The sequence below is a fragment of the Phacochoerus africanus genome, chromosome 7 (genome assembly GCF_016906955.1).
Source record: "Phacochoerus africanus isolate WHEZ1 chromosome 7, ROS_Pafr_v1, whole genome shotgun sequence".
In the NCBI taxonomy this organism is placed as follows: Eukaryota; Metazoa; Chordata; class Mammalia; order Artiodactyla; family Suidae; genus Phacochoerus; species Phacochoerus africanus.
The window spans coordinates 21,001,163-21,026,467 of record NC_062550.1 but is presented as its reverse complement, the minus strand read 5'-3'; the positions used below and the strand labels follow the sequence as shown (position 1 = coordinate 21,026,467).

The 25,305-nt window shown below is 40.9% G+C and overlaps 1 protein-coding gene across 2 annotated transcripts in view; it reads right to left on the bottom strand.

Annotated features, from left to right (window-relative positions):
* The window catches only part of SP1 (Sp1 transcription factor), a 49,635-nt gene that overhangs the window by 10,219 nt on the left and 14,111 nt on the right, over positions 1–25,305 (bottom strand). For both annotated transcript variants that reach the window (XM_047786751.1, XM_047786750.1), the window contains exons 4-5: positions 4,246–4,414; positions 590–789 (exon numbers count right to left, since the gene is read on the bottom strand). In XM_047786751.1, the coding sequence (XP_047642707.1) occupies positions 590–789; positions 4,246–4,414 (369 nt within the window). The remainder of the gene's footprint in view (positions 1–589; positions 790–4,245; positions 4,415–25,305) is intronic.

Here is a 25,305-nt window from a genome sequence, read left to right as displayed (position 1 = left end):
CAAGAAAATCTGGTGAGTATCTTCTGCCTTTGGGGGGGGGGAAACAAATAGGTAATGGTTGGGGAGTACTCAGAAAGGAAGGAATAATGCAGAAAAGTAAGGCAGTATTTTAAAAACCCCCAGTCAAAAACTAGCTCTTTCCGGACTTCCCGTCATGGCGCAGTGGTTAACGAATCCGACTAGGAACCATGAGGTTGCGGGTTCAGTCCCTGCCCTTGCTCAGTGGGTTAACGATCCGGCGTTGCCGTGAGCTGTGGTGTAGGTTGCAGACGCGGCTCGGATCCCGCGTTGCTGTGGCTCTGGCGTAGGCCGGTGGCTACAGCTCCGATTCGACCCCTAGCCTGGGAACTTCCATATGCCGCGGGAGCGGCCCAAGAAATAGCAACAACAACAACAACAAAACAAAACAAAAAAACAAAAACTAGCTCTTTCCTTCTTAAAGGTTTTCCAAATTAACTCCAACACCCTATGTGATCCATACATTCAGTTTCAAACATGAGTTTCTCAGAAATTTTAGTTATTTCATAGGCAAATTTGGTGTTTTTCTCTTGTCTACTACTACTTTTCCCTTTCCCAAATTCCTGCTCACCTGTGTGTGTGCGTTTATGCCTCTGTAACTCATCCGAACGTGTGAAGCGTTTCCCACAGTATGACCAGGTACACATGAATGGTCTCTCGCCTGTATGCCAGCGCAAGTGTGCCCGTAGGTGTGAGGTCTTGCCATATACTTTGCCACAGCCTTGCATGTGGCAAATGTGCTGTTTCTTTTTGCCAGGATCCCCGGAGCCCCTGAAAGTGAGAACATAATTACTCATCATTCATTCTAGAGACAAAAAATAATCACAAAGTATCCACAGTAATCACTAGGCCTACTCAAAACTAATGCAAATCTTCTTTTCTTTAATTTTTAAAAAATTTTAGGAGTTCCCGTCGTGGCTCAGTGGTGAACGAATCCAACTAGGAACCATGAGGTTGCGGGTTCGATCCCTGGCTTTACTCAGTGGGCTAAGGATCCGGTGTCGCCCTAGAAAAGGCAAAAAGACAAAAAAAAATCCAAAAAACAAACAAAATTTTTTATTTATTTATTTTTTTTGCCACTTGGGCTGCTCCCGTGGCATGTGGAGGTTCCCATGCTAGGGGTCGAATTGGAGCTGTAGCCACCAGCCTACGCCAGAGCCACAGCAACGCGGGATCCAAGCTGAGTCTGTGACCTACACCACAGCTAACGGCAACGCCAGATCCTTAACCCGCTGAGCAAGGCCAGGGATTGAACCCGCAACCTCATGGTTCTTAGTCGGATTCGTTAACCACTGTGCCACGACGGGAACTCTAAAATTTTTGGTCACACCCATAGCATGTGGAAGTTCTTGGATCAGGGATCAAACCCACGCCACAGCAGTGGCAATACTGGATCCCCAACCAGCTGCACCACCAGAGAACTCCTGAACTTATTTTTACTTTTTAAATTTTTAAAAAAAATTTTTTTTTTCTTTTTTGCCATTTCTTGGGCTGCTCCCACGGCATAGGGAAGTTCCCAGGCTAGGGGTCAAATCAGAGCTGGAGCCACCAGCTTATGCCAGACCCACAGCAACACGTGATCTGTGCTGAGTCTGCGACCTACACCACAGCTCATGGCAACGCTGGATCCTTAACCCATTGAGCAAGGCCAGGGATCAAACCTGCAACCTCATGGTTCCTAGTCGGATTTGTTAACCACTGAGCCACGACAGGAATTCCCTGAACTTATTTTTAAAAAAGTCTTCTTAGATGGAGTTCCTGTTGTGGCACAACTGAAATGCATACAACTAGGAACCATGAAGTTGTGGGTTCGATCCCTGGCCTTCCTCAGTTGGGTTGAGGATCCGGCACTGCTGTGAGCTGCGCTGTAGGTCGCAGATGAAGCTCAGATTCCGAGTTGCTGTGGCTATGGTGTAGGCCAGCAGCTGAAGGTCTGATTTGACCCCTAGCCTGGGAACCTCCATATGCCTCCAGTGGGGCCCTAAAAAGCAAAAAAAAAAAAAAAAAAAGTCTTCTTAGAGTTGTTCCTACTACTATGGTAATACAGTGGGTTAAGGACCCAGTGTTGCTGCAACCCTGGCATAAGCTGCAGCTGCAGATCAGATTCAAACCCTGGCCCTGGAAACTTCCAGATGCCGCCGGTGAAGCCAATAAAAAGGGCAAATCTTTAGTCAATTCTAATGTTTGAAGAGAATCATTCTCGCTGTAATTTGTAAAATGTGAGGCATTTTCTTGCATTTTTCTGTGGCTGTGGTGTAAGCCGGCAGTTGCAGCTCCAATTCGACCCCTAGCCTGGGAACTTCCATGTGCGGCCCTAAAAAAAAAAAAAAAAAAAATCCATAGATTTCAGAAGATGGTGAAATATCAGAGACTTTAGTGGAAGAGGAAGATGTAATGGATAGAGAGAAGAAATAAGGACTCTAACTAATTCAAAGCATACAAAAAAATATTCGTTATATGGAGCAAATTTTGAGAAGCTTAAATTGCAAAATGTTTTTCCAAATCAATTTGTACCATGTGTGATCCATTAGTGGGCAATGGAGATTTCCAAGAGGGACTTTTCTAGGGTTCTAATAGCACATATTAGTGGGGGTGGGGGGGAACCACAACGGAAATGACATCATACTTAGGTGCAAATCAGAAAGCTTCCTTCTAATTTCTAAAACATTTAAATCCACTCTAGGCTTTGTTAGAGTGAAACTCCATTGCACTTCCTGCTTTTGATACAGGTTTTTCCTGTAATGTAGGGTAACTACAAATAATTCAAATTATTTTTTTTGTTTTGGTACCTTTCTTATTTTTGTGATTTTTGAGTGTGGTTGTGTCTTTTCTAGGGCTGCACCCTGGGCATATGGAGGTTTCCAGGGCAGGGGTCTAATTGGAGCTGTAGCTGCTGGCCTACACCACAGCTCACAGCAACACCGGATCCTTAACCCACTGAGCGAGGCCAGGGATTGAACCTGAAACCTTATGGTTCCTAGTTGGATTCGTTAACCACTGAGCCACAAAGGGAACTCCGTTTTGGGCACTTTTAAGGGGACAAAATTTTTTTTTTAATAAGCGGATTTAAGTTTCTTTTTTTTGTCTTTTGAGGGCTGAACCGGCGGTGTATAGAGGTTCCCAGGCTAGGGGTCTAATTGGAACTGTAGCTGCCGGCCTACCCCACAGCCACAGCAACACCAGATCTGAGCTGCATCTGCGACATACACCACAGCTCATGGCAATACCGGATCCTTAACCCTCTGAGCAAGGCCAGGGATCGAATCTGCAACCTCATGGTTCCTAGTCGGATTCGCTTCCACTGCGTCATGATAAGAACTCCTTAATGGGATAAAATTTTAACAGATTTTTTTCAAAGGCATTTAAATAACTATGTGACTTTTAACTCTCTTTTCAAAATCAGTGACCTGAAGGAAAAGAATGTCACTTGGAACTCTCCATTGATAATACTGAGTAGCTGGTACCCTAATGAGATATTCGTCAAAACTCTACTCTGTAGAACATTAGATTTCCTGATGGAAGAATTTTCACCTGGAATAAGGATTTTTATCTATTTTGAGAGAAAAAAAGAATTGGAAAACATGATTTTCACAAGGCCACTGTAAAAAATCATTACAGTAGGTATGTTTCTTTTTCTTTACAAGGTTGTTCTACAAGCTACTTTGTTAAAACTATCTCAAAACAAACATATGGTAACAATCACCCGACTTCTGTATCTCTAGGACCAAGCAGGCACCTATGAAGGCTCAAAGTCTTAGAGCTGATGAAAAGAATCAGAGCTGGAACCAAAACACAATATATTATCTAATCAAATGTACTGTACCATCTCTGATTCCTCTGCAACACTGCCAAGTCTTTTTTTTTTTTTGGTCTTTTTTTTGCTATTTCTTTCGGCTGCTCTCTCGGCACATGGAGATTCCCAGGCTAGGGGTTGAATCGGAGCTGCAGCCACCGGCCTACGCCAGAGTCACAGCAACGCGGGATCTGAGCCGGGTCTGCAACCTACACCACAGCTCACGGCAACGCCGGATCGTTAACCCACTGAGCAAGGGCAGGGACCGAACCCGCAACCTCATGGTTCCTAGTCGGATTCGTTAACCACTGCGCCACGACGGGAACTCCAACACTGCCAAGTCTTAAAAAAAAAAAAAAAAAAGCCTATTTTCCCTTCCAAATCTATTAATTTTTCTTCTTTATACTATTAAGAGATTGGCTGGGTCAACCTACCTTCCTTCACTATCTTTACAGTAGGGGCAGGTACATGCTTCCCGTCGGGTCCTCCGACCAGCTTGAGGTTGGGGATCTGGGCTGTTCTCTCCTTCCTCTCCACCTGCTGGGTCATCATGTATTCCATCACCACCAGCCCCATGGAGGCCAAGTTGAGCTCCATGATCACCTGAAATTAACAGAGTAAAGGGTCAAGGTGGGAAGTAGGGGAGGTCATCACAGCTGCAGGTATCTCAGCGACACTTCACTTTTACAGCACTATTTCTTCAAAGCTTTGAAGCCACATCCACTGATACTGCTCATACTTGAAATTTAAAGAACTGGCATTAAAGAGACAAAGAGCCAATAAGTATACGGAAAACATGTTCATTCTCACTCAAGGTTTCTTTTTTTCATGGCCATACCTATGGCATATGGAAGTTCCTGGGTCAGGGATCAAATCTGAGCTACAGCTGTGACCTACGCCACAGGATCATTTAACCCACTGTGCGAGGTTGGGGATTGAACCTGGGCTTCCACAGCAGCCTGAGCTGCTGCTGTTGGATTCTCAACCTACTGCAGCACACAGCAGGAACTCCCTCACTCCACTTTTAAAAATTATTATTAATTAATTAATTAATTTATTTCCCTTTTTTTAGGGCTGCATCTGCAGCATGTGGAAGTTCCCGGGGTACAGGTCAAATTGGAGCTGCAGCTGCCACCTATGCCACAGCCACAGCCACACTAGATCCAAAACACACCTGCAATCTACACTGTAGCTTGCAGTAATGCCAGATACTTAACCTACTGAGCAAGGCCAGGGGTCGAACCCATGTCTCACAGATACCAGTTGGGTTCGTTATTGCTGAGCCATGATGGGAACTCCAATTAGTACCTTTTTAAAGGCCTATTTGGCAATAACATCACAAATTTAAATGCATATTTTCAAAGTAATTTCACTTTGAATTAGCAATGTCTTATGGATAGATTCCTAGGTCACACAAAGATATGCGAAAATGATGACAGTTTTATAAGAAAAAACTGGAAAAAATAAAAAATGTACACCATTGAGGAACTAATTAAGTAAATTATGATAAACTTATGCAATGGACTACTATACATACATTAAGAGAATGAGATAAAGTTATGTACTATTCTCTTATTCAGGGAGTTCCTAGTGGCCTAGTGGTTAAGGATTAGGCATTGTTAATGCTATGGCTTGGGTTCAATCCCTGGCCAGGAAGTTCCATATGTCATGGGCAGGGCCAAAAAAAAAATAAGAAAAAGACTTTAAGGGGAAAATTTTGGAAATGAGCACAAAATTGTGCAGAATATTCAGCAGGAAATAGTACGTGTATAATATAAATTTAGACACAGGAGAAAAAGGAAAGATCTTAGGTCAAAGTTAATTCTTTTTTTGTCTTTTTAGGGCCACACCCATGGCATATGGAGACTCCCAGTCTAGGGGTCATACTGGAGTTGTAGCCGCTGGCCAACACCATAGCCACAGTAACGCCAGATCCGAGCTGAGTCTGCAACCTACACCACAGCTCAGGGCAATACCAGATTCTTAACCCACTGAGTGAGGCCAGGGACTGAACCTGTGTGCTCATGGATACCAGTCAGATTCGTTTCCAATGAGCCACAATAGGAACTCCCAACGTTAATTTTTTTTTTTTTTTTGCTTTTTAGGGCTGCACCCTCAGCATATGGAGGTTCCCAGGTTAGGAGTCGAATCAGAGCTGGAGCTGCCAGCCTACACCAGGCCACAGCAATGCAGGATCCAAGGCGAGTCTGTGACCTACACCACAGCTCACAGCAACACGGGATCCTCATCCCACTGAGCGAGGCCAGGGATCAAACCCCCAACCTCATGGTACCTAGTCAGATTCGGTTTCTGCTGAGCCACAAAGAGAACTCCAGGGCGGTGTTTTTCAAACTTTATAAACTTGTAACCCACAATAAAATATATTTGACATTGTAATCTAGTACATACACATAAAACTGAAACAAAGGTTTCATAAAAAAAAAAATGCATACCCTTACACTAAGCAGCATATATTGAAATTTTCTAGACTCCAGTGACAACGTCACATCCTTAACTGCTAGGCCATCAGGGAACTCCTAGACTCTACATTTTTTTTCCCTTAATGCTGGTCATGACCCAGTATACTGACTTTATGAATTACTAATGGGTCACACTTGATATTTTCAAATAGCATTCTAGATAAAAAGATAAAAGCCATGTTTTCAAGGAATAGATAACATTCTCCTCAAGCTTTCAAATCTATCAACAGTATTTGCAAGGTGAAAGCACCTTGCAAATGACTCTACTCATATTTAAGATTCCAGAAGTTCCCTGGTGGCTCAGTGGAAATGAATCTGACTAGGAACTATGCATGAGGTTTTGGGTTCAATCCCTGGCCTCACTCAGTGGGTTAAGGATACGACATTGCCGTGGGCTGTGGTGTAGGTCGCAGACGTGGCTTGGATCTGGCATTGCTGTGGCTGTGGCGTAGGCCTGCAGTTCTAATAGTTCTGATTAGATCCCTGGCTTGGAAACCTCCATATGCCTCGTGTTTGGCCCTAAAAAGCCAAAAAAAAAAAAAAAATCCAGTAAACGAAAAGTGTTGAATTGGCCTGCTCTGTTTTATCTATTTTATAAAGAAGGAAACAAAATAAATGGGGTAGGTCAGACTTAAACACCTAGAAACCCAGGCTCTTGTACTTTATCTCAGCTCTTTTCAACTCACTGACATAATTTTGAGTTATACTACCTAATAAGCAGCTCTCCTTGTGCTTCCAACATAATTTTGAGTTGCTATATCTAACAAGCAGCTCTTGTGTTTTTCCCTACTCTACCACTTCTAAGCACCAGCCTATGGGATTAAAATAAATTTACTTTGAATATTTTGAGATTTTCATGATACTGGCAGAACTAAAACTGGGAAGTACTGGAGTACAGCTTAAGAACATGTTTTAGAGTAAGACAGACCTAGATATGAGTCCCTGTAGTACAATCTGATTAGCTTTCTGGTACTGATCAAGTAACTTCTCTAGGTATCAATTTCTCTGTCAGTAAAATTAGGATGAAATATTATCAAATCTCAAAGTTATTGTGAAAAACAGGAGTTCCCGTTTGTGGCTCAGTGGTTAACGAATCTGACTAGGAACCATGAGGTTTCGGGTTCGATCCCTGGCCTCGCTTAGTGGGTTAAGGATCCAGTGTTGCCGTGAGCTGTGGCGTAGGCCGGCAGCTACAGCTCCAATTAGACCCCTAGCCTGGGAACCTCCATATGCCACAGGAGCAGCCCTAGAAAAGGCAAAAATACAAACAAAACAAAACAAACAAAAAAAAGTTATTGTGAAAAACAAATGAAATAATATATGTAAGATGCTTAGCATAGTATCTGTCACATAGCAAACATTTACCCCATCGCAGCTGTTACCATTAGGAAAATACTTTGTGGGAAAACCAAAGCGAGAAATCATGGAATAAGATATACACCAATATTTTGTTTAATCATTCCACCTTTAAAATTATGTGTTGAGAGTTCTCCTGTGGTATAGTGGGTTAAGGACCTGGTATTGTCACTACAGTGGCTTGGGTCACTGCCGTGGCACAGGTTTAATCTCTGGCCTGGAAACTTCCACATGCCATGGATGCCACACACAAAAAAACAAAAAACAAACAGAAAAACCCCTAACTGAGGAGTTCCCGTCATGGTTCAGTGGTTAACAAATCTGACTAGTATCCATGAGGATGCAGGTTTGATCCCTGGCTTTGCTCGGTAGGTTAAGGATCCAGGCGTTGCTGTGAGCTATGGCGTAGGTCACAGACACGGCTTGGATTGGACCCCCAGTCTGGGAACCTCCAACATATGCCAAGAGTGCGGCCCTAAAAAAAAAAAAAGCAAAACAAACGAGCAAACAAACACAAAAACCAAAAACCAAAAAACTCTGAGTGGAAACTCCCCCTAGTGGGGATGGAGAATTTATCATCTAAAAGAAGCCCAAATTGCTTAAGCAGACAAGACAGGATGCTAGTTAGTATTGCCAGTGGTTACATAACAAAAACTACCTTCAGAAATTTATGAAAACGTAGATTCAGCTATGTTAACAGGTTTTTAGAAACAAGACAAAACTGTGGTGTATATAAGCAAGTAATTTTCTTTGATCTATTTTCCAAGCTAATCTATTAAAATTTGAGAAGCAATTTATTCCTGAAGTTCTCACTTATCCCAACTGCATTGGGGCAAACCCACCTCCATTTTTATGGGAACATTCAGAGTAACATTCAGGATAGATATAATTCAGTAAATAGGATGACAAAGAAATATAAGACATCAGGACTACTAAAACTAAATTTCTAACTGTATTTGAAATTCTTACGGTCAAAACTTCTATCTTCAGGGAGTTCCCGTCTTGGCACAGCGGAAACGAATCCAATTAGGAACCATGAGGTTGCAGGTTCGATCCCTGGCCTTGCTCAGTGAGTTAAGGATCCGGCATTGCTGTGAGCTGTGGTGTAGGTTGCAGACACAGCTCGGATCTGGTGTTGCTGTGGCTCTGGTGTAGGCCGGCAGCAACAGTTCTGATTTGACCCCTAGCCTGGGAACCTCCATATGCCATGGGTGCAGCCCTAAAAAGACAAGAGAATTGGGTTAGAGAAAATGAACAATTTTGAATTTTATTTAACAAAAAGGAGAGAGAAAATGTCAACAAAGCATGAACTTCAGACCAGAATCTGTTTCCGGTCTCTTAATAACAGTTTTAGAAAAAGAACAACTTCATCTTAAAATGTAGGACTGGTTAAGCAATGAAATAAATTAAAGATTTTCCTTTCCATGATTAAAATAACTAGCAAACCAAAGGCACAGTTTAATAACAGTCTTGCTGAACCCAGTGGTTGCCTCTAGCATCAGTTTCTGAAATAGCTATGGCAGTTACACACTTTTTTAGTTTCCTCAAAGTGAAGAAGTGTGCTGAAGTCATGAACTTTCAAGACCACCACATGGTAACTCAAACATCCTATTATTCTCTGAGAAAAACTTGGGTAATACTAAAATAAGATGAAATAACTTTTTCAATAACTTTCAAAAAGGTGGTTACCATACACTTCTCTACTCTGAAGTGATTTTGGGAACATTTTGTTCTTTAATTCATTAAATATTGATACAGTAAGACTGAATTTTAAACTATACCTATATTAAGCACACACTGGGTTTTCTGAATATGTTTCATTTTATAAAACAGATATAATTCAAAGAAGTGTATCTAAAGCCACCAAGGGAGTTCCCGTCATGGCTCAGTGGTTAATGAATCCAACTAGGGACCAGGGGTTGCGAGTTCGACCCCTGGCCTCGTTCAGTGGGTTGAGGATCTGGCGATGCTATGAGCGCAGATGCGGCTTGGATCTGGCATTGCTGTGGCTCTGTTGTAGGCCAGCAGCTGTAGCTCTGATTAGACCCCTAGCCTGGGAACCTCCATATGCCACGGGTATGGCCCTAAAAAAGACAAAAAAAAAAGGAAAGAAAAAATTAAACAAATTAAAAATTAAAGCCACAAAGTACTTGTGTGTTTTCAGCTATATTGAAACAGAATACATGAGGAACAGGCTATCCAGAATATGGCCTTAAATCAAGAAATAAAAATCTTGGAGTACCTGTTGTGGTGCATTAGAAATGAATCAGACTAGGAACCATGAGGATGTGGGTTCGATCCCTGGCCTTGCTCAGTAGGTTAAGGATCTGGCACTACTGTGAGCTGTGGTGTAGGTCACAGAAGCAGTGGTGTAGGTCACAGAGGCAGCTCGGATCCCACACTGCTGTGGCTGTAGTGTAGGCCAGTGTCTACAGCTCCAATTAGACCCCTAGCCTAGGAGCCTCCATGTGCCGAGGGTACAGCCCTAAAAAGCAAAAGTCTCTAGTAACAGAAACTGATGGTTCATAACACTTCATATTTTTAAATAATAATAATATCATTAATCTGGTTTCCCAGTACAAAGTGAATTAGAGGTAGTAAATTAGAAAAAAAGGAATAGAAGAACTGTACCTTTAACGGCACAAAAACAGACAAGTGGATATATGGCCCACAAATCCATCCCTACATTGACTATCAGCTTTATCTCCATTTCCTCATACTTAGCTAAGAGTAGAACCCCTTCCCAGTTTTGGTTACTGTTCTAGATGTTTCTCCAGTGAATACCTGTTGGTGATTTAGAGTCACCTGTATTCAGGTCCATCAGAAGCCTTACAAGGCCTGCCTTCCCTCTGCTTCCTTCCTTTCACAAATGCCAATAAATACAGATCTTACACTTTGTTCCCACCATTTTATAGCTCATTGTAGAATTTTTGTTCCCACCATTTTATAGTTCATTGTAGAATTTTTGGTTTTGCTGTCCTAATTTCTCTAGTTATTGTAATTTTTTATTCTAGAAACATATAGATGTATAGAAACGTAAAGATAATTTAGAAAGTCCTTTTATATTCTTTTTTTTTTTTTGGTCTTTTGTCTTTTTAGAGCTGCACCTGTGGCATATGGAGGTTCTCAGACTAGGGGTCAAATTGGAGCTGTAGCCAGCTGCCAGCCTACGCCACAGCCACAGCCACGCCAGATCCGAGCCACATCTGCAACCTACACCACAGCTCACGGCAATGCTGGATCCATAACCCACTAAGTGAGGCCAGGGATGGAACCTGTGTGCTCATGGATACTAGTCAGGTTCATTAATCAATGAGTCATGACAGGAACTCCAAAAACTCTTATATATTCTTCATCCAGCTTTCCTTAATGTCAACTTCTTATACAACTAAGGTACATTAGTCAAAACCAATAAATTAACATTGGTACAGTAGCAGTAATTAAACTACAGACTTTTGGGAGTTCCCTTCATGGCTCAGCGGTTAATGAACCCAACTAGGATCCATGAGGATGCGGCTTTGATTCCTGGCCTCACCCAGTAATGCCACGAGCTGTGGTGTAGGTCACAGATGCAGCTCTTATCCCATGTTGCTGCAGCTGTGGTGTAGGCTGGCAGCTATAGCTCTGATTCAATCCCTAGCCTGGAAACTTCCATATGCCGCGGGTGTGGCCCTAAAAAGAAAAAAAAAAAAAGAAAGAAAGAAAGAAAGAAAGAAACAAAACAACAAAAAAAACCCTACAGACTTTTGAGTTTCATCAGTTTTTCACTAATGTCCTTACTCTCTTCCAGGACCTCATCCATGATGCCAAGTTGCATTTAGGCCCCTCCCATCTGTGATAGTGTCTCAGCCTTGACAGTTTGTTGTTGTTATTGTTGTTTTGCTTTATAGGGTTGTACCCGCAGCATATGGAGTTCCCAGGCTAGGGGCCCAATTGGAGCTGCAGCTGCTGGCCTATACCACAGCCACAGCAACCATGGATCCATGCCCTATCAGTGACCTACGCCACAGTTCACAGCAACGCCAGATCCTTAACCCACTGAGCAAGGCCAGGTATCAAACCTGCAACCTCATGGTTACTAGTCAGATTCGTTAACCATTGAGCCATGACCACCAATGTCTTTTTTTTTCTTTTTTCTTTTTTTTTAGGGCTGCACCCAAGGAACATGGAGATTCCCAGGCTAGGGGTCAAATTGAAGCTGTAGCTGCTGGCCTATGCCACAGCCACAGCCACGCCAGATCTGAGCTGTGTTTGCAACCTACATCACAGCTCACAGCAATGTTGGATCCTTAACCCACTGAGCAAGGCCAGGGATCGAACCTGCATCCTCATGGATACTAGGTATCTAGTCAGATTCGTTTCTGCTGAGCCATGACGGGAATTCTGAATGTCCCACAATTTAGATTTGTTTGATGTTTTCTCATTAGACTAGAGTTATGAGTTTTGAAGAATAACATATAAATGAAACGCCCTTCTTATCATGCATTTTATGAAGAGTTACTTGGTATCAACATACTCTATTTTTAGGAGGGCGATCTAGGAAGATTTAAAAAGATTGGCTGCCACAATTATTTTACCACAATTTTCAGCAAATAATTTTTTGAAAGCTTTTTTTTTTTTTTTCCATTTTTGTTCACACCCGTGGGATATGAAAGTTTCTGAACCAGGCACTGAATCAAGCTGGAGCTGAAACCTCCACCTCAGATGCACCAACTGGATCCTTAACCCACTGCCCTGGGCTGGGGATCAAACAGGCGCTTCCAGAGATAAGCTGGATCATTAACCCACTGCACCGCAGCAGGAAATCCCTGAAAGTTTTAAAATAAAGATTAGGTCATCCAAAGTAATTACTTAGGTGGACTCCTCATTCTCTGTGTCTGTATCAGTGGTATGTGTATGTACGTGCATTAAGCTATGATGTTCAACAGCCGATCCTAATTCTTGTTCCCAGTTTTCATTCTTTCTGCCTAAAAGCTATCTGACTTTTGGTCAGGGTAACAGTGTGCCAGGTTAAAAATATTCTCATTCCCAGATTCCCTTGCAGATAAGAGCAACCAAGTAACAAGGTCTTGGCCAATCAGGTCTAAAACAAAATTGTTGGAAAAGACTTTAGAGAAAGCTCTTTAATTGGGAATCACAAGGTTTACTTCCTCCTCCAGCCTGTCAGGAAAGAGGTCACAATGACCAATGGTGGAGTGGCTACCTTGCAAGCATGGCAACTGTCCTATACCTAGTAAGCCAAAAGTAAACATAGCTGGGATTCCTACTGTTACCTAGAGCTGCCACACCAACTGTGGACTCACTACCTCCAGACTTCATGTTATATGAGAACAACAAACCCCTACCAGGTTAAACCACTGCAATAGATTTTCTAGTATATACAGCTATACAGCTAACTGCATTCCTTAACAAAAAAAAAAAAAGAAAGAAAGAAAGAAAAGAAAAAAGGAATTATGTCTTCTTAAAGTGAGTCATGACTATACTGGGCATACAAATTTTTCTTGCCTGCAGTCTATGGCTCAGTATGTTCTACCAGTATTTTGTGTCACTATTTTTTGTGTGTGTCAAATTTATGAGTCTTGAATTTTTTTTGTCCAACTCCCAGAATTATAAGTGGGTAATAGGCATGTAACAAAAAATCCTGACGATAATTTTACATTAAATTAGACCACACAAGAATAGTGAATAGGCACCAGAAATTGTATTTCCTGCTGCTCCAGAATGCAAGCCCTTGCCAATTCATCAGTGAGTTGTGCTCTACACAAATCCGAATATATACCTTGCTTTTTTCTTTTTCTTTTTTTGACCTGTTGGGGCTGCACCCAGGATATATGGAGGTTCCCAGGCTAGGGGTCGAATCGGAGCTGTAGCTGCTGGCCACAGCAACACCAGACCCGAGCCATGTCTGCGACCTACACCACAGCTCATGGCAACGCCAGATCCTTAACCTACTGAGCGAGGCCAAGGATCAAACCCACAACCTCATGGTTCCTAGACGGATTCGTTTCTACTGAGCCATGACAGGAACTCCTATACCTTGCTTCTAAACTTATTTCTTCTACATTAAATCTTTCCTGTTATAGATTACCACAGCCAGGCTTGCTTCCTAAAAGAACTGAGATTTGGGCCAAACTTTAAATAATACCTAGGAATTAGCCAGGTGAAGAATGTTGGCAAGGGAAGGGCATCCCAGGCAGAAGGAAGAGAATGATCAGCATAAAGAAATGTAGTGCAGTGTGGGATGATGGTGGAGTAGAAGGAGAAGACGTAGGTGGAGAGATGAACTTCAAAACAGATTATACTATTAGATGCAAGACAGATATTTAAATGACTGATTTTTTTAAAAAGTTATAGTAGAGAGAATATGGAGCGATGAGCACTTTCATACAACTCCCAGTAGTGTAAGTGCACAAAAGCATATGTCAGGGAAGCAGCATGGCGTGTGTAGGCGTGCTGGCAATGTACATCAACTCTTTAAGATGTGACTATTTTTAACCCAGCAAGTGTACCTCTAGGAATAAGGACATATGCCAGATACTGTCTTATACTCTGGGGGTAGGGGATAGTTGGATATAACTTGGCCATTACAGAGTTTCCTGGGTTCATTATCTCACTAGGAAGACCCAAAATAAAATCAATGAGTATACTATCTGCTCAACAGTTTGTATAATAAAATACAAACAAAAGATTCTAATAAGAGAAGCATAAGAGTTGGGAGGGGAAGTATTAGAAGAAAAAAAATTGAAATATTCCAAGTTATTCCATTAGACAATAGAGATAATAAAAGTCTAAAGGAGGGCAGTGGTTTCCAGGAAAGAGAAAAGCATGGGTAAAAAAGTATTTAGGAATTTTAAAAGGCAGGATTTGGTGGCTGAATACAGGCAACTTCAAAAGTTCCTGGGATATAACCAAAACAGCAAGACCACCAGAAATAAGAACAAAAAAGCAGCAATGAATATTTTAAAAAATTTTCAAAGACAGACTAAGGAATTTGCTAAAATTGAATCTAACCCAGCTACTCCACTCCTAGGTATGCAACAAAGAGAACTAAAAACATATGTCCACACAAAAACTTGTGCACAAATGCACAAAGCAGCATTAGTCATAATAGCCAAAAAGGAGAAATAACTCAAACGTGTATCAACTGATAAACAGATAAAAAAAATATGGTATACTCACAAAACGAAATGTTTTTTGGCAATAAAAAAGAATGAAGTTCTGATACATGCTACAACATGGCTAAACCTTGAAAATATTACGCTAAGTGAAAGAAGCCAACCCCCAAAGACCATATATTGTATGATCCCATTTATAAAAAATGCTCAGAACTGGCAAATCCTTAAAGATGGCAAGTAGATTAGTGGTTGTCTTGGACTGGAGATGAGGAATAAGAATAGGGAATGACAGCTAATGGGCCAAGTGGTGTTTCTTTTTTGGGGTGACGAAAATGTTGTTTGTTTGTTTTTTAGAGCCACACCTGCAGCCTATGGAAGTTCCCAGGTTAGGGTTAGAATCAGAATTGCAGCTGTTGGCCTACACCACAGCCACAGCTACGTCAGATCCAAGCCAAGTCTGTGACCTACACTGCAGCTCACGGCAATGCCAGATCCTTAATGCACTAAGCAAGGCTAGGGATAAAACCAGAGTCCTCATGGATACTAGTTGGATTCATTACCACTGAGCTACGATGGGAACTCCTTGATGAAAATGTCTTTAAATTTCGAATTGTGGTAGTTACACAATTTAGTTTAGTTACTAAAATTCACTAGACTGTACATTTTATTTTTTTGTCTTTTTGCCTTTCCTAGGGCCGCTCCCACGGCATATGGAGGTTCCCAGGCTAGGGGTCTAATTGGAACTGTAGCTATAGGCCTATGCCACAGCCACAGCAACGCCAGATCTGAGCCGTGTCTGCAACCTATACCACAGCTCACAGCAACGCCGGATCCTTAACCCACTGAGCAAGGCCAGGGGTCAAACCCGCAACCTCATGGTTCCTAGTTGGATTTGTTAACCACTGCGCCACGACAGGAACCCCCAACTGTACATTTTAAACAAGTGAATTATAGCGTATATGAACTGTCGCTCAAAAAAGCTGTTTAACAAAGCAAACCATGTGAGTTCTCATCATGGCTCAGCAGTAACAAACCCGACTAGTATCCATGAGTAGGTGGGTTTGATCTCTGGCCTTGCTCAGTGGGTTAAGTAAGGATCTGGTGTTGCTGTGGTGTAGGCAAGCAGCAGCTGCAGCTGACTCGATTCGACCCCTAGCTTGGGAACTTTCATATGCCACAGGTACAGGCCTATAAAACAAAGGACAAAACAAAACAAAAAAGACAAAACACCAAGCAAACTATAGTTTAAAAAAAGAGACAGAAGGAAAAAAGAAAAGATTTGAAGATGACAATTGGGGGGAAAAAAAAAAAAGGAAACCTACAATGCCAGGAGTGAGAGGAATACAAGAGGTATAGGGAGAAGGAAAATATTTAATTTCATTTATTTATTTTTATTTTTTGCTTTTTAGGGCCGCAGGTGTGGTATATGGAAGTTCCCAGGCTTGGGGTCGAATCAGAGCTGTAGCTGCCAGCCTACACCACAGCCACAGCAACTTGGGATCCAAGCTGCATCTGCAACCTACACAGCTCACTGCAAGGCCAGATCCCCTACCCACTGAGCAAGGACAGCGATTGAACCTACATCCTCATGGATACCAGCTAGATTCATGTGTGCTGTGCCACAACAGGAACTCCTTTTATTTTTATTTTATTTAAATCCCTTTATTTTTTAATGGTCGTGTTTGTGGCATGCAAAAGTTCCCAGGACAGTGATCCCACGCCACAGCATGACAATGCTAAGATCCCCAACCACTAGGCCGATAGGGAACTACAATATTTTTATTACTATATTTACTTATTTTATTATTATATTTTCTTTTTAAGGCTGCACCTGTGGCATAAGGAAGTTCCCAGGCTGAGTCGAATTGGAGCTGCAGATGCTGGCCTATGCCACAGCCATGCCAGATCGGAGCTGCAGCTTGCACTAAAGCCAGGGTCCTCAACCCACTGAGCGAAGCCAGGGATCGATTCCACATCCTCTTGGATGCTAGTCAGATTCTTAACCTGCTGAGCCACTCCCTATTATTTTAATACAAGAAATTTTTATTGCACCTATGTTGTATGCCAAACACTAATATTAGGTGCTAAAGTCAAGGAGCCAAACTCTAGTGAGATAGCACACAAGAGAGAAAAAGGATTTCCAATTGCCTGCGTCTCTGTGGGAGGCATAGGTTTAATCCCCAGCCCCGTGCAGCGAGTTAAGGATCTGGCATTGCTGCAGCCATGGCGTAAGTTGCAGCTGCAGCTCAGATTCAATCCCTGGCCCAGGAGCTTCCATATGCCATGGGTGCAGCCATTAAAAAAAGGACATAACAAAAGAAAAGGTCAATTCATTTAACATATAAAAATGAAGTTTCTGTATTAGAAAAAGCTGGCAAGAGCTTCTGAAGTTATTTTCAGCTAATTTTTTAAAAAATTAATTTCTGGAGTTCCCGTCGTGGCGCAATGGTTAACAAATCCGACTAGGAACCGTGAGGTTGCGGGTTCGGTCCCTGCCCTTGCTCAGTGGGTTAACGATCCGGCGTTGCCGTGAGCTGTGATGTAGGTTGCAGACTCGGCTCGGATCCCAAGTTGCTGTGGCTCTGGCGTAGGCCGGTGGCTGCAGCTCCGTTCAACCCCAAGCCTGGGAACCTCCATATGCCGCAGGAGCGGCCCAAGAAATAGCAAAAAAAAAAAAAAAAAATTAATTTCTTTATTTTTAAAAAAAGAGCCCAAGCAACTTCGTAAGAATACTATCATGGAGTAGCCACATAAACTGATAGAAGTTGTAAAAAAGCAGAAGGAAAAATACTCAACTTCACAAATAAGCAAAAATAATAACATTTATTTGGGGAAAGATGAGAGTCCATAACACGTTCATCATTGAAAAAATCCAACTATGGAAAAAGTTATTTGAATAGGCATTCATAAAATCATTTACAATAGCAATACAAGAAATAGATTAAAATGTAAATAAAGAAATTGTTAAAGTAAAGCACATGAAAAAATGCTCAACACCACTGATTATGAAAGAAATGCAAAGCAAAACTACCATGAGATACCACCTCTCACCAGTCAGAACGGCCACCATTAATAAGTCCACAAATAACAAATGCTGGAGAGGGTGTGGAGAAAAGGGAACCCTCCTGTACTCTTAGTGGGAAGGTAAATTGGTACAACCACTATGGAAAACAGTGTGGAGGTACCTTAGAAAACTATACATAGAACTACCACATGACCCAGCAATCCCACTCTTGGGCATATATCCAGACAAAACTTTCCTTGAAAAAGACACATGTACCTGTATGTTCACTGCAGCACTATTCACAACAGCCAAGACATGGAAACAACCTAAATGTCCATCGACAGATGAATGGATTAAGATGATGTGGTGTATACACACACACACACAAACACACACACACACACACACACACACACACACTACTCAGCCATAAAAAAGAATGAAATAATGCCATTTGCAGCAACATGGATGGAACTAGAGACTCTCATACTAACTGAAGTAAGTCAGAAAGAGAAAGACAAATACCATATGATAGCACTTATATCTGGAATCTAAAATATGGCACCAATGAACCTTTCCACAGAAAAGACAATCATGGACATGGAGAACAGACTTGTGGTTGCCAAGGGGGAAGGGGAGAGAGTGGGACGGACTGGGAATTTGGGGTTAATAGATGCAAACTACTGCCTTTGGAATGGATAAGCAATGAGATCCTGCTGTATAGCCCTGGGAACTATACCTAGTCACTTATGATGGAGCATGATAATGTGAGAAAAAAAGAATGTATACATGTATGTGTGACTAGGACACCTTGCTGTATAGTAGAAAATTGGCAGAACACTGTAAACCAGCTATAATGGAAAAAAATCATTAAAAGAAAAAAATAAATAAAATTAAAATGTCCTTGGAAACAGGAAAAAAAAAATTGTTAAAGTAACCTGATGGACTAGGCAGTTGTTAAAATTCATGATTAACTCAACTATAATGACTTGGCAAAAAAACACTCATGCTATATTACTGAACAAATTGAGAAACACATTACATATATACTAAGAACAAAGCTATGCTAAAGAAATGCATACATTAAAATTTATATAAAGTAGAAAAAACACCAAATTGCTAACTATATAATTGAGAGTTCTCTAAGTTTTGTTTTTCCCCTTTCTCATAGTTTTCTTTTTTCTTTTTTTTTCTTTTTTTTTTTTTTTTGGTCTTTTTGCCTTTTTAGGGCCCCACTTGTGGCATATGGAGGTTCCCAGGCTAGGGGTCCAATCAGAGCTGCAGCCGCCAGCCTACACCACAGCCACAGCAATGCTGGATCCGAGCGGCATCTGTAACCTACACCACAGCTCCTGGCAACGCCGGATCCTTAACCCACTGAGTGATGTCAGGGATCAAACCTGTGTCCTCATGGATGCTAGGTGGGTTCATTAAACACTGAAACACGATGGAAACTCCTCTATTTTCTAGTGTAATTATTTCATTTTAATCATTAAAAACATCTACATAGAAAGAAAAAAAAAAAAAAACAGCCTATGCATCTCCCCACTTTTTGGTATATTAACATCGTTTCACAGATTTAAGAACTGGCTCCTGGGGAGTTCCCATATGGTGTGGCAGGTTAATGATATGGCTCTGCCTCCTTGGTGGCACAGGTTCAATCCCCAGCCTGGCGCAGTGGGTTAAGGATCTGGTATTGCCACAGCTGTGGTGTAGGTCACAGCTGCAGCCGAAAAAGAAAAAAAAAAAAAAAAAACAAAAAAAAAACCTGGTTCTTCACATATCAGAAAGCGGGTAGTAGTCTTCCTAAGTATAGGGCAATCAATACAATGATGGCAAAGGCTCTCACCAGGAGGTGTCACTGTAACTAAGTGATAAATAGATGTTTTAAAAGCTCACCCTACCAGGGAAGAAGTTTAAGCAGAAAAAAAGGGGCAAGAGTTGTTGGCACAAATTTTTAATAATTTTAAATAATTCAAACTGTCTCTCCATCAAAACTTCTCCCCCCCCACCCCAGTTTTGGTAATGTTTCCTTACTGAACACTCTCCAGTTTCATATTATTATGAATCCAAAGTTATAGGATTCCCGTTGTGGCACAGTGGAAACGAACCCAACTAGGAACCATGAGGTTGTGGGTTTGATCCCTGGCCTCACTCAGTGGGTTAAGGATCTGGCATTGCTATAAAGCTGTGGTGTAGGTTGCAGACGAGGCTCAGATCTGGTGTTGCTGTGGCTGTGGCATAGGGCCGGCAGTCACAGCTCCAATTAGACCCCTAGCCTGGAAACCTCCATATGCTGAGGGTGCAGCCCTAAAAAGACAAAAGAAAAAAAAAACTCACAAAGATACAGATTTCCCTATTTTCCATATCTAAGAAAAGTAAGGATTTGAAAATTTGATCACTATTAGTAATATACCACAATTCTCTCTCTTTTTTTTTTTGTCTTTTTCTAGGGCTGCACCTGTGGCACATGGAGGTTCCCAGGCTAGGGGCCCAATCGGAGCTGTAGCCTCTGGCCCATGCCACAGCCACAGCAACATGGGATCCGAGCTGCGTCTTTAACCTACACCACAGCTCGTGGCAACGCTGGATCCTTAACCCATTGAGCGAGGCCAGGGATCGAACCTGAAACCTCATGGTTCCTAGTCGGATTCGTTAACCATTGAGCCATGACGGGAACTCCCATACCACAATTCTTATAAATTCCAAGACTTTTACGTACTTCCCATTTCTGTCAACATCATTCCATAGTGAAAATTGTTTTTAAGACAGAGAAATGAATTAGAATTGTCTTAGCTTTTCCCCCAGCTCTCACCAAACTGATGATTTCCTGAGAAAGGGACTCACTTTAACATCACTCCCAAGCTAGCTATAATTACCTATTATTATTTAGACTGGTATGATTTAAAGTCCTTTTAAAATAGATGATATATACCAGAGGAAAGCTGTAGGTGAGGAGCATAAAGGTGAAGAGAATATAGTCATTTGGTTTAGTAAGAACAGTAAAGTATAAAACAGGAGAATAATAAAAATGAATTTTGGGAGAGAGGATTAAGATGGCAGAATAGAAGGACTGGAGCTCAACTTCTTTCCTAAAATCAACAAAATTCACAACTAACAGCTGAGCACTCTCCACCAAAAAATGAATTTTGGACTTATTTCATGTCTCCATCACCTCCCTGATTAATGGAGAGCTGAATACAATTAATTTTCCCCCTCACAGGTTTTAAATCAAGTTCTTTTGACTGAATTTCAAACTGTTCATATCCAACTGATTTTTTTTTTTTTGAAATTTCTTTTTGAGCCATACCATTGGCATATGGAAGTTCCTGGGATGGGGATCCAATCGGAGCTGCAGCTGCCAGCCTACGCCACAGCCATAACAACTCAGGATCCAAGCCTCATCTGCAACCCACACCACAGCTCACAGCAATGCCAGATCCTTAGACCACTGAGTGAGGACAGGGATCAAACCGCATCCTCATGGATACTAGCTGGATTTGTTTCCACAGAGCCACAATGGGAACTTCCCAACAACTGACACTTTAAATTACTGAGAGCCTCTGATGATTAAAATTAATAAGAACCATTAGATACACTGTAATGCACTATAATGGTGCAACTGGACAAACCTAGGTATGAATCCTGGTTTCACAACTTACTGGCCAAGGAATTTCTTTAGGAGTTATTTTCCTTACTGGCAAAAAGGTTTCTGGGCTATGTGATAAAAATTAATATACAGCATACCTAGCATTATTTCTGGCACTTAGGTGTACTTAGTAAATCACTGTATATTAGGGAAATAAAAGGAGGGCTGATGTGACTTTTAATTTTTTTTTCTCCCATCTATACACGTACCCTTACTACGAACGGTATAGTCTTTCGAATTTATCTAGAGGAGTTGTAACATCAAATTCAATCATTAATGTCTAAAACAGCAGCAATAAAAGAATACTGTAAAACAAAGAATAAAATGCACAGTAGTCTAACATTTTGTTTCTAACCACTGGATTTATCATTGAAAAAGAATAAGCACGTTCAAGTCTTCAATTATACGTAATTCCTATTAAAAATAGCTTGAGGGTGATTAGTAATGCAGAAATAACTGTTCTGAATGCAGTGTAGTTTTGAAAAGAGAAAGAAAGAGTGTGGATAAGATCTCATGTTTTCAGAAAATTTCCTGGATAAAGTACAACAAGGAGATGCTGTGTGATGATAAAAGCACGCAAGAATGCTGAAGCAAAGTAGAGATGTACATAGGAAAGATAAGGGCCTTAAACTCAAGTATCCTAGAGACAGTCTTTTACTAATAAGACCGAATTAATTTCTCTAGTAGAGCCTGAAGAAAAATGAATAGTATCCATCTATCATGTTCTATAAGATTCTAAAAAATATTTATAGTACTATTAATAATGGAAACCAAAAAGGGAATGAAAATATCCAAAATCCTACCATCCCAAGAAGTTAACCATTATCACTTTTTCATCTTCCCCTCAATCACTATTTATCTACACAAAATAAACTTTACCTATTTGTAATCAGAATACAATAAAATTAAGCATAAAAATCTGAATATTAAAGAAGTAACTCTTTAGGAGCTCCCATCGTGGTGCAGCAGAAACAATCCAACTAGGAACCATGAGGTTGTGGGTTCGATCCCTAGCCTTGCTCAGTGGGTTAAGGATCTGGTGTTGCCATGAGCTGTAGTGTAGGTCACAGATGCGGCTCAGATACTGTGTTGCTGTGGCTATGGCTGTGGCTGTGGCAAAGGCCGGCAGCTGTAGCTCCAACTGGACCCCTTGCCTGGGAACCTCCATATGCCTCGGGTGCAGCCTTAAATATATAAAAAAAAGAAGTAACTCTTCAGATCCATACTAGCCTGAGATCCCTGATGTGATCATGTTAAATAGGCACTTACATGTTGGGTATCTTTTAATAACAGGGTTCTCTAAATTTATGCATGAGTAATGCCCCTAGTACAATTACATAATCTGATACAGTAATCTGATATTTTAACTCCTCCCTAAGCATAAACTCCAAGGTAACTTTTTTTTTTAACTTTTTTTTTTTAGGGTCACACCCACAGGGCACATGGGAGTACCCAGGCTAAGGGTTGAAGTTCCCAGCCACAGCAATGCAGGATCCGAACCACCTCTGTGACCTACACTGCAGCTCACTGCAACATCGGATCCTTAACCCTCTGAGTAAGGCCAGGAATCAAACCTGGACCCTCATGGACACTAGAAGGATTCGTTTCTGCTGCGCCACAGTGGGAACTCCTCCAAGGTAACTTTTTAATATAAAAACTAGACTTCCCCTTGTCAGAATTTGTTCAGATTATAGATAAATACTAAAAGCGGATACTCCCATTTATATCTAGTATTATGAAACACCATAGCTTTAAACTGCCAACAACAATATGATAAAAGGATAAAAGATGGAAATGTTATGCCATGAAAACATACAGGTGCTCATCTATGCATCTGCGTACTCTTTTCCCTAAACTGGTTTCCTTCAACTTTTGCCTTAATATGGTAATGACAAATTCAAATATATGCAATGTATTTAATGTGTTTTGAGATTTCTGTTCTTTTTTTGTTTTTGTTTTGTAAATAGTTTATCTACTGGTTTCCTATTCTTTTAATATTGATTATGCAATGAATGTTAAGACAGTTAAGACAGCCACTATAAAAATTACTGCATGGGGTTCCTGCTGTGGCACAATGGGTTAAGGATACCGTATTGCTACAGCAGTAGCAGAGGTCCCAGCTTCAGTTCAGATCTGATCCCTGGCCCAGGAATTTCCATATGCTGCGGGTGCAGCCAAAAAAAAAAAGAACTAATGCACGTAAGTCGATAGGTTTCCTACATACAAATAAGAGCCAGTTAGAAGTAAAATGGAAGAAAACTATAACATACATATTTAAAAAAAGGAAATAAAATGGAAAAAAGATTCTATTTGCAATAGCAACAAAAACTATAAAATACTAAGTTTAAACTTAGCAAGAAATGTGTAGGATCAATAAGAAAATAATGCAAATATAGTAGGAGTCAATCAAAACTAAAATTCCAGGAGCTCCCTTGGATCCGGCTGTGTCACTGCAGCGGCTCAGGTCACTGTTGTGGCGTGAGTTCAATCTCTGGTCCAGGAATTTCCACATGCCATGGGAACCGCCAAAAAAACCAAAAAATAATTCCAGAAAAATGTACTAGGGGAAACTGACAAAATGTGTCCAATTCATCTGTAAGAATATGAGGATAATCAGGAAAAAAATTTTCAAGTAGTAATGAGGGAAAATATTAGAAGTTTCATAAAGGAAAAGATAATAAAACAAAGTATCAAAAATAAAAAATAAAAACAGGCAACTCACAAGAGAAAACAAAAGCAAATAAAAAAAGATATTTAATTCTCTAATAAGCAGACAATGCTAATTAAACCAAGAATCTCTTTTTTCCACATCATATTGGTAAAGATTAATATCAATGGAAGAATAAATTGCTAGCTTTTTGAAATCCAGTTTAGTTGTAAATATCAAAACACAAAGGTATAAAAACCACACCACAGCTCATGACAACACCGGATCCATAACCCACTAAGCAGGACCAGGAATTGAACCCCAATCCTCATGGATACCAGTCAGGTTTGCTATTACTGAGCCACAATGGGAACTCCTCAAAAACCTATTTTAAAGTACACAATTTATTGGCACTCACTGCCTTCACAATGTTGGGCAACTACCACCTCCCTCTACTTTCAAAACTTTCATCACCCCTGAAAAACTCCTATACCCATTAAAGAATCACTCCTCATTCTCCCCTCACTCCACTTCCTGGCAACCACTACTATATGGATCTTCCTATTTTAGGTATAACATATAAATAGAATCATACAATATGTGACCTTTTTTGGTCTGGTTTCTTTAACTTAGCAAAAGGTTTTCCAGGTTCACTCATACTGTAGGATGTACCACTACTTCATTTCTTTTTATGAAATGGATATATCACTTTTGTTTATCTATTGGACATTTAGATTACTTCCACCTTTTGGCTATTATGAATTGTGCTGCTACAAACATCTGTGTATAAGATTCTGCATGGACATATGTTTTCATTTCTCTTAGAAATACACCTAGGGAGTTCCCACCATGGCTCAGTAGAAAAAAATCCCACTAGTAACCATGAGGATACAGGTTCAATCCCTTGCTCAGTGAGTTAAGGATCTGGTGTGCCATAAGCTGTTGTAAAGATCACAGAAGTGGCCTGGATCCCGTGTTGCTGTGGCTGTGGCACTGATTGGCAGCTGTAGCTCCTATTTGATTCCTAGCCTGGAAACTTCCATATGCTGCAGGTGCAGCCCTGAAAAAAGGAAAAATACACTCAGGAGTAGAATTATTCACTTACAGAATTTTAATCTAAAAAGTATGAACAAGGACGTTCACCAAAGCATTGCTTATAACACTGAACAGGAAAAAAAAAAGTACCATTAGTAGGGTTAAGTACACCCTAGTACAAACATCCTATGGAATTCCCAATCATTTA